Below are 11,929 nucleotides of genomic sequence, written 5' to 3' on the forward strand. Positions count from 1 at the left end.
TTTACCAAACAAAATAGTTCCGCCCTCGACGAGAAGAACTGCAGGCACTGCTGAATGCAGTTTACTGTCAAACGCACAACTGTACTCACATACAGTATCTGCTAGCAAAAGGTTTTACGTTTTTCGGCAATGTCATATTGTTAGTTCATCAACTCGACCACTGCTACCAGGACAGGTCTGAAACAATACGTAGGTTACTTTTGCTTCTTACCTCAGCAAATTCGTTTTACGAGCTTGATAAGATGTGAATGATCAGAACTGCGTTAGACATTAACCTAATATGATAACGCATTGCGTAAAGTAATTAACAGCCATGACGGGAAAAGTTTAAGTGGTTAGGAGCCTAACATGCGAAGCTCATTCGTTGAGTTGGATTCTTGGAAAGACAACATGGGTTTAGTTCGCGGACTGCAGTTTGTGACAGTCATCTGCATGACTCTGAGTTGCGACTCTTTGTAAGAATGCATTTCATTTCTTGAACTAGGGCCGGATGGAACCTCATAGTCCTTACATGTGATTCTACTTCCAGGCCGAATATGCAAGCAGAGTTTGAGATCCTGCACACTTGGGACAGCATTCCTGTGAATCATGACCCCATCAGGATCATCTTCTCTCCTGGTGTTGAAGGGTTAAAAATGAAGACTTTTGCTCCCTTCTTCAATGATCCACAGGCCCCAGCAGGACCACCTGCCCAGCCCTTCCCTGGACTCTGGGATTATGAAGGTGGGTCCAGCTCAGCCAAAATTACAGTGTATGTGTTTATTTAGGAACAATTTCAATTAAAATTTATATGAAACAAAAATGCATCGTCAACATAAGAGTGTGTGGCATGAGGTTTTAAAAAGTATGCAGCATGTTGAGAAGTCTGGTGCTGAAAATTGAAATATTTCATTTATTTTCTTAGTTGTTGAGTCCTTCTTTCTTGATAGTACTACAGACAATTACCTAGAGGTGGAGATTTGTCCGTAAGTAAAATTTTAACTTGCTTTTCGGTTCAACACACCAATAGACATCTAATAAATGAATACCGAGACTTCCACTTACCGGTAATCTTGTATCACTTTCTGTGATTTCGTTTCAGACATGGACAGCACTTGGTATTACTGCTGTCAGGGGTCGGCCAAGCATTCCAAGTAGGCAGATGTAATAGAAGTAATCAAAAGGGTTCATTAATCCTGTGCCATGTTTTAAAATATTACTCTCGTTTCCGCTTCCAGCAACAACTGCCAATGGTTTTCAATGCGACAGTCACCGGAGACACATGGATGGGCGAGGCTCTCCTTCCCTGGATTTACTTTCCTCCCAATGTGAACAAGATGAACGCTTATGCTATACATGGCTCTGGAGTAAAGCGCACATATGAAGCACTCTACCCTATCCCCAGTGATGAGCTCGTCGAAGGACAAAAGCCGAACTTGTAAGTATACTTGTAACGCATTAACTTAACTTTTATTCATAGCAAAGCTATTGTTTTCTTTTCCAGCTAATTAGTACGCCAACAAATTGGATATCCCGTGAAAATCGTAAGACTGTTTTGAACCAGATCAATGCATTTCAGTGACTTGGTATGCAAATGGTTAATTAGCCATCTGTCCATCAACTTTCCATTCCACTTATTGTCACTCAGGTCACAGGTGAGCTGGAGCATATATCAGAATTCTGAGGCAGATGTGCTAAGCATTCGGCCAACATGCCGTCCTATGGCACGATTAGAATTGTAGAATTGTAAACTCAATCTACTTAGTCTACTAAGTTTTTTACTTCTTCCTACTCCCTTGAACATAATAACTGTGTTGAATGAAGACTGATTTCTTTTTTACTATTTTATCTACCTTATTTTCAGTCAAATTATTACTGTATATGTTTTATGTTCAATAAACAAACCAAAGAATATCAGGATTGTATTGAAAAAAAATCCATAATACATCACCAGAAGGAAATTAACTACTCTTACTTACTTCATTGTTTTTAAGACTTTTAGAAATACAAATGAATTGTTTTGATGTGTAAGACAACACTTTGGTAAACATTTACACTCTGAAATGGTTTACTCTACATGTATGCATACTGTATACATTGTGCATGATTTTTATGTTCTCTTTTTCCTATCAGCCACGCCCTGAAGTATTTTGGCGATTTCCGCCTGCAGAGCATCATGGGGCATGGCTGGGAGCAGCCGGAGTCTGAACTGTGGAAGGGGAAACCCTGAGCATCTCAGAAACTCATTTGTCCTCTCTCTCTTATCGATTTCCTGGACTTGCGTTCAACCATGTACATCTGACATGTTCACATGTCACGAATATAGAAATGTATTTTTTGTTAATTGGTGTCAGTGGTTTCTAATTCAACAAAGTGTATTCCATGCCTTTCTAGATTTTTCAAGAGTACCACATATTAAAACATCAGTGGTGTATTTGTTTTTTTTTGTTTTGTTTATTGTGACAATGCTTTTCACTTTATTTCATTTCAATTTTTTTTTATTTTGGGGACGGGGGGTTGTTTGTCCATTTATGCACTGGTTTAGTAATAACCAAAAGAAATTGGAATTGTAGAGGTTTTGTGGTAAATCATTAAATGTGAATTTTCCATTGCACACATTTGGTGTTTGCATTTTCTATTGTGTTTATTCTAAATGTTCTACATACAAAAGAGTAGCTGTTAAGTGTTCATCAAGACTGTTTCTTCACCCGCCGAACTGGCAAAACAACTGTCGGGAAAAGAACAGAATCAACATCAATTTCATTTTCACTTTGATAGTTGCAAGGAAAAGTCTGTGGATGCTTTGGGAATTACCTGGATTTTTGAATAAATTGGTCTTCAAAGTTGATCCGATCTTCATCTAAGTCACAAAAACAGACACAGTCTGCTTACACTAATGATTGTTTTCATTGGACATATCACGTAAACATTGGGGAAGAAAATGGAACACGTGAATCCCGAGGCTCAGGACATATCTAAGAGCTAATTGGGGAGCAGGTGTCAGCCAACCTAGAGTCCAATTAACGAGATTAATGAGTTTTATATTCTATGAAGAACTACGAAACGTGAACCAAAAATGATTTACTTACTTTTTCTTGCATCTTTATATACTTGAATACTTTGTCATTCATATCATATGCATGCCATATTCACATTCCTGTTTGGTCAGAAACATTGTGATTAGGTAAGATAAGATAAGATATCCTTTATTCGTCCCACACTGGGGAAATTTACAGCCTCCATCAGCAAGAATGTATGTAGAAAGAAGAAAGGTCTTCTGTCTATTTCTTTAAAATGTATTTTACATCACACTGGCACAATATATTAGTGATAAATTGACATCTTTCTGACTGTCCTCGAAATTACTTAATGAAAGTCGATGGTATGGCTAAGCCCATTGGTCACCATAATATCGCATATCACAATGTCCTCATCATTAGTCATACCTCTTGTGAAGGTGTCGTCGTGCGTTGCTGAACTTCAGTGAGTTGTCTCTGGAGGCGACTGGCTTTCTCTCGATATTCAGACAGCTGTCTCTCATACTGCACAAATAGAATAAAGAGAACATATCGTCGGTCTGGATTAATCTGCAGTATGAAGAGACTATGCAAGCATACTGTCAGTTTTTGGTGGCATGCGAGAATTATCGAAGACGATGAAATCCCTATGATCCCCTGTGATGATCTTACACATGCATTCCTAGCATTTATTAAAGTATACTTTAACAAATCAGGTATTTCCGATACCGCTTATCGTATTTCGGTTCGCAAGGTAGATGGACCCTTTCTATCATTCGCAATGAGAGAGGAGGAAAACTACTGGACTGAACCCCAATCATTTGGAGGTCAGAAAATTGTCACGCTTTGTTCTGTTGCCTCCACTGGGTGGCATCGGAGGGCTGCTTCTCCAGCGTTGCATTTGTTGGTCATTTTGTCACAGCTCTTTGTTTACAGTATAAGGACTGTCTCGCCAACCATTTGTGGTCGGATCGTTGTGTTGCTGTCATGGGTTTATGTTTGTTACTTTGATGTTTTTCAGGCCTTTGTTTTGTTATTGATTTTGTTTAGTGTCCCCCTGTAAGTGTTTTTGTAAATATATTTTGTTCAATCTGCCCTCTCTGCTTTTTTGGGTCCTCTCCCATCGCGCATGTGACAAAAATCAGACAAAGAATTCACATTTATATTGTCTTTAATGTTTGGGCGAGATTTAAAGTTTGAAATTCGTGGTTTTGGGAATGTGGGTGAAAGCTGAAAAACAAGGACCACATCATTCACCTCACTTGTTCACTCATTTACCAACCTTCACAATAGTATTGTTGTTTTTTTTTAGCTGGATCTCAAACTCATGTGAACGTTGCTGGTGTTGATCCAGCTCTTCTCTGGAAAAAAAAAGAGACACAAAGAAATTGCACATATGTGATTATCAGAGAGTCATTAAAATTGATATACAGTACTGTACTATATGTCATGTTCTTTTTAAACAACTGTCGAGTCTCAAATCACATTTCACTGCCAGTGTCTACTTTTTCAATCTGTTATTATTGGTTCTTACGTCAGATTTCTGATCTTGCATTCGAAAGCCTGGGCCATGTTTGGGACCTCCAATTTCCAGCGCTGGATACTTTTCTGCTGTGCTGTCAGAAGACGCATCAGATCAGCACTTGAATTGTGACTGTGCTTCTCCAGGTCGCTCATCTGTGCTTTTAGCGTCTTCTCCTTCATGCTGTACTGTTGCGCCATCTGTGTAACCTAGCAAAGTGCAGCATATTGATCAGTGTTATCTTCTGAATATCTCTTTCAATTTTTTTTAACAATACAAGTAGTGTATTGCCATTCAATGTCCCAAAAGTTGTCCAGGCATGGAAATGTAAAAGAGTAGGGAAAATGAAAAGGAAAAAACAGTGCAGGTATACTCTGCTTTATTGGCTTAACTGCCGTGGCATATTTCTCCACTGTGAGTGTGAGCGCGGATGGTTGTTTGTCTCTGTGTGCCCTGCGATTGGCTGGCAACCAGTTCAGGGTGTCCCCCGCCTACTGCCCGAAGACAGCTGGGATGGGCTCCAGCACCCCCCGCGACCCTTGTAAGGATATAAGCGGTTAAGAAGATGAATGAATGAATGAATTCCAAAAACATGCATGACGAGCTGACTGAACAGTCAATTGTCCTAACGTGTGAGTGCGAGTGCGGATTGGTGTTTGTCTCCGTGTGCCCTCTGATTGGCTGGCAACCGCCTACTGCCCAAAGACAGCTGGGATAGGCTCCAGCACCCCCCACTACCCTTGTGAGGATAAAGCGGATCGGAAAATGAATGGATGGATACTTTCCCACATTTTTCCTTAAATTCTTAAGTGTACCTGTTGTTTGGCCTTCTTTTGGACCTGCAAGGAAGCCTTGCGCAGTTCATCCATCTCTCTCCGGAACTGAACATTCTCCTGTTGCCACTGGAGTCGCTCATCACTGATTCTGGCACAGTCCTCCCTTGCTGCAGTCAGACAGCCCTTTAGTTGCTGCACTTCTTCATGGCATCGGGACAACTCCTCATTGTAGCTAAAAATAGAAATATGGATAAAGGATACATAATTTTATACATGTTCGGCGACTGCTATGTGTGAAGGGGTCTGTGTTATCATCAGTGTAATACACTGTAGTAGTAACATGATGAATCACTGATTGGCTTCAAAAACAGTGAATCTTATTCCACCTACTCCACTTCCAACTTTTTTAGTTTGCTTTGGGTACTTTGCAAAGTGATGCTTATTTCATCCTTCATCCGCTCTGCCTTTAAACACCTCTGGTGGAGGGCGTCAATTTTCCTAAGCTCATGCTCTACCTTGCATTTGGTCACCTTAAAAAAAAACACAATTTAGCATTGCATAAGCTTATTGTACCACTGGTGTGCATAATAAAACATAAGAAGGACTTTGGATTCGGATTAAGCTGTCTGTTGTTGTGCTACAGTTAAACATCTACCTTTGCCAGTTCTTCTTCCAAAGCTTTTCTCTCTCGCTTCGACCTCTCAATCTGAGATTGTTTTTCAACACATTCCTACAGTGAGGGGCCGGGGGAAAACAACAAGAACATATAGGTAAAGCCAGGTGTTGGAAAACAATGTTTACAAAGGATGACATTGAGAGAAATTCGTACTAAGAAGGGTAAAAACTTGCCACTTGCAATCGAGACAATTCCTCAGCCATACTTTGCATTTCAGTGTTGCACTGCTGACGCATATTATTCAGCTGTTAAAGAAGTAAAGTACAGTCAGTATGGAAAATTTAGTTCAGCAATTTGTTCTGAGCTGGGACCTATCTTAACAGACTATTGTCACCAATAAAACACGAAAATGGAGACTAATACTCTTCTTGACGATAGCTGTGATACAATTTATGACAAGTACATTTTCAAACTGGCATACTTTGACATCCAAATTTGTTTGAAAGTCTTGCCAACAGTTTTTGCTTCCAAACCACATACATTCTTCTCTACCTCTTTTTTGGAGCAAAGAGTAGCATCCTGGATCAACTGTCGAAAGGCCTTTTTTGTCTTTTCAAGCTCCTCTGTCAAACGCTTTACCGTTAACTGAGCCTGTGGGAACAAATGGAAGGTCGGCAGGTTAGAAAGTTTAAGCTTCAGTGATTGGAGTTCAGACTCAATTTCCCAAGAAGCTCTCCCCTAATATTGTCTTGTTTCTGTTGGTTTTAAGCAGATTTTGGCCCACTCAAATTTAGGTCGGAACCTTGAGACGTCTAACTGACATCAGCGACATTAGATGTGCCCATTGTACTGACAGCACTTGTTTTGTCAATTTTGCTGCTTAAGCTGATTTTAAAATTGCAGTCAAGTAAAAACTTTCTTTACTGTTCGCGCTCGCGCTTAAAACCGATGGCAGCTTTGGCTCCACTATTTGTAGCCCCTACATCATCGTTTTTGTCGTGAACACTCTGGTATCTGACCGCAGACTGTGTCACGACACAGTGTTTGGGACTCACATATCCACAAGTCACAGAAAGGGAAGAGCAACAGAATGGCTATTTATTTTTCATGGTCACTCATTTCCAAACAGTGTTCAATATAAGCTGCCTCATAACTGCACTCTCGGCGACCGAAAAAAAATTGGCATATGCCAGTAACACCAAAAACACTTTAATTTCATAACATAAACACTCCTCTGCATTATACAGTATTACTAGTATTTTTTTTTGATCTGACGAGGCTCTTCAGAACAATGCAAATGAAAGTACAGAACCTGATGTACATAATACTTTTAACTGGAAATCAAGTTCTGGTGAAAGGTACAAAAAAAGCAAGTATATACGTATATAGATATATATATGTACCTCATGCTTCTGCAGTGTTGCTTCCTCAGCCATCTGAACACACTCTCGCACTTTGTCCAGACCTTCGTACTTCTCCTGTTCTAACGTAGCGCAGCGGGCCTTTAGGGTCCCTGCTGTATTCTCCCACATAGATTGCTCTTTGAGTGCAGCCTCTGTCTCCTGAGATGCAAATTTTATTCTGAGCAAACGGAAATATCAAGAGCTGATCAGAAAATCATCGAACGACCTGTCCATATATTTAAAAAATAATTAAAACAATTAAGTAAGAATAGTAAATGTTTGCACATAAGACCGTTTTTTCATACTCACCTGGTGTCCTGCTCGCTGATGGTTGTCTGAAGGGTTTGGATTTGTCTCAGTGCTGCTTCCTCTCGACTTCGGGCCTCTGCTTCATCTTCCTCCTGAATGTGCATTGCATTTGCACTTTTCAGAAAAGCCAGATCTGGTACCAGACTATGTCGAGCTTTTTCTGCACATTGATTTCACAGACTACGTCGAGATTTTTCTGCACATTGATTTCAATATAGCATCATGATATTGGTGCACGCTACAGTGTCAAAGATATTCCAGCGAGCGCATTCCGGTTTACAAACACTTACCGGTATATGGATAAAAGTCTTCCTGAGATTTTCACCAATCAATCAGGATTTGAACTAGACACCCTAGTACTGGCTCGATGTAATTATTTAACGGTGAGTATTGCGTACAGTTGACCTTGTGTGTGAGAGCAGGACAGAGTCCAATTTTCAGTTGAACTCCAGTGCACAAAACAGAGGGAGTCAGTTTGATGTTCACAAACTTGATTGGATGGAAACCAGCCCTGATTTGTATACAATCAAACATCCTTAGTCAGAAGTACCGGAGAATGTGTGAATCCTCTTATCCAACAACAGTGGCCTGTCTAAGTGCATTTACTACATGCAATGACCCAAAAAAAATCTATGAAAAGGCCACTCTGGCAAAAAATTTGACAGAATTGTGGAAATGGAGAAAACCATATCAATTACTTTCTGACTGGAAGCCAGAAAAACTTGTCTAAAATTGAAATGGAAAAAAAAAACATTGCAGTGTTTTGATGATGTGGATAAAAAAATAATTATGAAATGTATGAAAAGTTTTTTTTTAAGCCTGAAATTCCCCATGTCTATCCGACTCAAAATACCGCATTTCTTTGTTCACCTGTCTCTTTAGCTGGTGCTGAACAGACTGGAGCTGTCGGGTCATCTCATCCACTTTGGCTATGGCTGTTCTCAGATCAGCTTTGGTTGTTCTCCAACACAAGACAACACACAGTATACTCGTTAGCCAGGGCTTATTTCGTGATTACTTTTAAGCCACCTGACATCGCGATCTTGATGCCACTCTGTCGAGGTGTATGACAGTTTGCCATAACAGTCTTGAGGGGGTGACGAGCATCATCCAAATTGTCATCACTGAGCTCAAATGATCGCGCTCTAGGAATTCTGACAAGTGTGCTGTAAAAATGTGTGACATTACCACGAAGAAGAATGAGAAAAAACAATGTGTCATTGTTGTGACTGATACAGTATAATGTTGCCTTTAGATGCGAAACAGTGATCATCTATCCATCTTGTTGTCATTGTGGTTGCTGGTGACAGACATACGCTGGGTGACATACTTCTGACACCAGGTGAATATGAAAAAAAAAGTTTTATATGCAAACATTTACTCTTCTTAATTGTTTTAATTATTGTTTACTCTGGGCGAAAGACGGGGTACAACCTGGACTGGTTGCCAGCCAATTGCAGGGCTATTTTGGTTTAAAAAAATGCATGTTGCAACAGCGAGACGAGAGTGAATCAAACATGCAATTACCTGAGCTGGATTTGTAGGTCCTCCAACTCTGTACTGTGTCCTGTTGCTGTCTTTAGAAAATTACAGTTTGTCTGCGGGTGACAAAAAGACACACGATTGGCATTAGCGTGGCGTGATTTCAAGCATACATTTTATTGTATCCATCAAATTTCTGTACTGCATACGTTGCTCAGAATTCCAAGGATGGTGGAACCTAATTGCAAGTTGACAAATATGTGGTAGCGAGTGATACATGAACAATTATTCTACAATATATAACCATATATTTAAACTCAAAATTGACTAATGCTACAACTCAGCTCTGTGAAAAAAAAAATCCAGCTGGGACTCTTGACGCTATATCCCTATTTGATTTTGTTCGGTCACACATTTATTTCAAATCTATGTAGTTTGTTATTTGTCTGACTGCTGTTGGCAACAACCATGTGTCAAATAGTCGCCTGAAAGCGACGCCAACATCTCGCATATAAGCGAGAGAGGTTCCCATTCATCACACGATACAGTGCATTTGTACATTTTTCATCATGCCGAAGCCTGGAGAACTATGTAGGTTCTCCGTGAAATAATTTTGGAAGAATACTTGACAAACGTAACACCGTTCAAAATGTAATATTAGAAAGGGTATTGTTCTTTTGCACACTCTGTTGGGGTCAATCGTCAAATTGCATCAAAACTCTAAATGTTAAAATGGAAATACTGGCATGAGCTGTTGTCCTGTAGCATTGGCATCGAGTCCATGAGTGAACATTTTCTGGTAGAACTCCTGTAGGTGGTCAAGCTCGTGTGCTGCTGTCTGCCATAACTCAGTGACCTGCATCCGCTCCTATTCAAATACATAAAATACAATAGTGATACACATTCAAAGCAATGTATACATGTGGATGTTAAAGACGAGAAAACATTTTGAATCCGCAACCCAGAAAACCATTTTGAAAAAGGACAACTTCCCACATAAATCATAAATTATGCACGATTAACTTACACATGGAAACTCAAACGGAATCTTTGCAAATACATGAAATCATTATATAATACAGATAATGTATGTAAAAGAGCCTAGTGTATATTATCCCTTGAAGTTAGGCCTTTCTTTGAATTCAGCCAAATATTTTATGTGGATATATTATTCCCTGCACTATTATTCCATATACAGTACAATCAACTCAAGAGCAAAACACATGCAGACCTGCTTGAAAAGTTGGAGTTGACTTTCATAGTTATCGATAAATCCATTCTCCTCTACTACGTTACACTCCGCTTCTGAAGTCAATGCTAGCAACTGAAGCTGATTTGTGACTGGCTCCGTCAGCTCTCTGTCCAGCCTGAGAAGGTAGTGAAAAGTTCATGGTTAAATATGATTCAAAATATATCCAGCATTTTGTCTTGTGTTGATTCCTAACTAACAGATTTTGATTGAAGATTACCATACCACTTGTTCTCCTTCACATCATTTTCCAACTTCACTTTGATATCCGTCATGGTCACCTGTATACATGAAAAAATACCCAATGTAAAATGAGTTCTAATAGAATACTTTCATTATTATGAGCAGGTGAAACGTTAACATACGTTGTATAAGAACATGTAGCCTGCAGTTCGACTTCACCAAACATTTGCAAATAAGTGTTAAAAATCAACAGGCAAGAAATCTTTTCACACAATAGTGGTGAGTACTGCCCAATTCTGGTTAAATTATGTGACTATTCCACAAATAAATACATAACGTTAGTGCAGATTAAAGACAAACAACTGCCTTTATAGATCCGCGTTTGACCGTCTGTCCTTTGTTACATCAATTTGGCCACCTGTGAAGTCATGTGATTTGACTTTGACTTTGTTAGGCTGCTCTCATTGTCAAAAAATATGAGCTAAAATTTGTTAAAACATTTGAGTTAAAATGATTGAAGTCTAATTGAACTACTTATGGCAGTAAAGATTTCCTGGTCAACACTGTTTCCACACTGACATCTACAGGTGACTGGTGGCTCGAAGTACAGAATCAGAATCATCTTTATTGGCCAAGTATGTAGAACACACAAGGAATTTGTCTCCGGTATAACATGCTGCACTAGTATCATCTTCCATATTTACAAATGTGGAGCCCCTCATTTAGAACACATTTTCAAGTACCGCTCTTCATTGTGGCAACATTCCAATATTTAAAGATCAAAAGAATATCCCCTACCATGACACATTCCTCATCCGGATCAATCTCGCTCCATGTTACAAGGATCACCTGTATTCCTTGTATGCCAATTTTCAATACTTTGATGTGAAAAATGCTCTCTCAAGATTCACCTCTCGTCTCATGGCTCTTTCATACAAAGTATGGAAATTAGCCCACATTTCTTTGCCAGATCAGACACATCAGTTTTAACATGCTTGAGTTGGTTGTTTATAGCAAATTTGACTGAGGATGAGGAAATATATTTCCGGTTAAGCTTAACTCCAGAGTCCTTCCACAACATTTTGGAGCATCCCTTCTTACCAACACACTGTAAATAGTTGGTCAGTGGTTTACATGGCGCAGATCCAGAACACCACAGTGTTAGATTCACATTATAATGTTCATTCACGCTGTGTGAGTCTTGTCACATGCCGATTCAGATTGGAGCTGCTCATGCATATTCTGCATTCACTTTTATTTATTTTTTTCATCCGACACCTGAACGCTTACAAATACACACCCAATGTAACTGTACTACAGAAACGTTTGTCAGAATTGAGATTCTATTGAATATCAGCAATGGAATAAGCAACGTCGACATTCCTTAATTTAT

The 11,929-nt window shown here is 39.4% G+C and overlaps 2 protein-coding genes across 4 annotated transcripts; one reads left to right on the plus strand and one right to left on the minus strand.

Annotated features, from left to right (window-relative positions):
• The first annotated feature begins 25 nt into the window (after positions 1–25).
• c13h4orf33 (chromosome 13 C4orf33 homolog) lies at positions 26–2,593 on the plus strand. Of its 3 annotated transcripts, none has more exons than XM_052083378.1 (6): positions 26–111; positions 530–723; positions 905–965; positions 1,082–1,133; positions 1,218–1,417; positions 2,113–2,593. In XM_052083378.1, the coding sequence occupies exons 2-6, from the start codon at positions 537–539 to the stop codon at positions 2,207–2,209; spliced, it is 597 nt and encodes a 198-aa protein (XP_051939338.1). In that variant the 5' UTR covers positions 26–111; positions 530–536; the 3' UTR covers positions 2,210–2,593. The 3 variants fall into 3 exon arrangements, with proteins under 3 accessions (XP_051939338.1, XP_051939336.1, XP_051939337.1); XM_052083376.1 differs by having other exon boundaries at positions 48–455; XM_052083377.1 differs by having other exon boundaries at positions 54–189.
• LOC127612575 (sodium channel and clathrin linker 1-like) lies at positions 2,566–10,879 on the minus strand. The gene is made up of 19 exons (XM_052083287.1): positions 10,719–10,879; positions 10,579–10,634; positions 10,336–10,471; positions 9,847–9,972; positions 9,150–9,220; positions 8,493–8,583; positions 7,623–7,714; positions 7,314–7,491; positions 6,463–6,561; positions 6,144–6,215; positions 5,950–6,024; positions 5,685–5,824; positions 5,334–5,526; positions 4,531–4,727; positions 4,279–4,357; positions 3,426–3,521; positions 3,069–3,136; positions 2,794–2,839; positions 2,566–2,707 (listed from the first exon to the last, which is right to left on the minus strand). The coding sequence occupies exons 1-17, from the start codon at positions 10,731–10,733 to the stop codon at positions 3,107–3,109; spliced, it is 1,746 nt and encodes a 581-aa protein (XP_051939247.1). The 5' UTR covers positions 10,734–10,879; the 3' UTR covers positions 2,566–2,707; positions 2,794–2,839; positions 3,069–3,106.
• Positions 10,880–11,929: the final 1,050 nt, after the last annotated feature.

Source organism: Hippocampus zosterae, chromosome 13, assembly GCF_025434085.1.
Source record: "Hippocampus zosterae strain Florida chromosome 13, ASM2543408v3, whole genome shotgun sequence".
Lineage (NCBI taxonomy): Eukaryota > Metazoa > Chordata > Actinopteri > Syngnathiformes > Syngnathidae > Hippocampus > Hippocampus zosterae.

Excerpts from the sequence above, each read along its gene's own strand:
- c13h4orf33 (XM_052083376.1), top strand. The coding sequence starts at position 349 with ATGCGAAGCTCATTCGTTGAGTTGGATTCTTGGAAAGACAACATGGGT. Across the intron at positions 456-529 it reads ACTCTGAGTTGCGACTCTTT|GCCGAATATGCAAGCAGAGT; the intron begins GTAAGAATGCAT and ends TTCTACTTCCAG. Across the intron at positions 724-904 it reads TGGACTCTGGGATTATGAAG|TTGTTGAGTCCTTCTTTCTT; the intron begins GTGGGTCCAGCT and ends TTATTTTCTTAG.
- LOC127612575 (XM_052083287.1), bottom strand. Across the intron at positions 8,584-9,149 it reads GACCTACAAATCCAGCTCAG|AACAACCAAAGCTGATCTGA; the intron begins GTAATTGCATGT and ends CTTGTGTTGGAG. Across the intron at positions 6,216-6,462 it reads CTCTTTGCTCCAAAAAAGAG|CTGAATAATATGCGTCAGCA; the intron begins GTAGAGAAGAAT and ends CTTCTTTAACAG.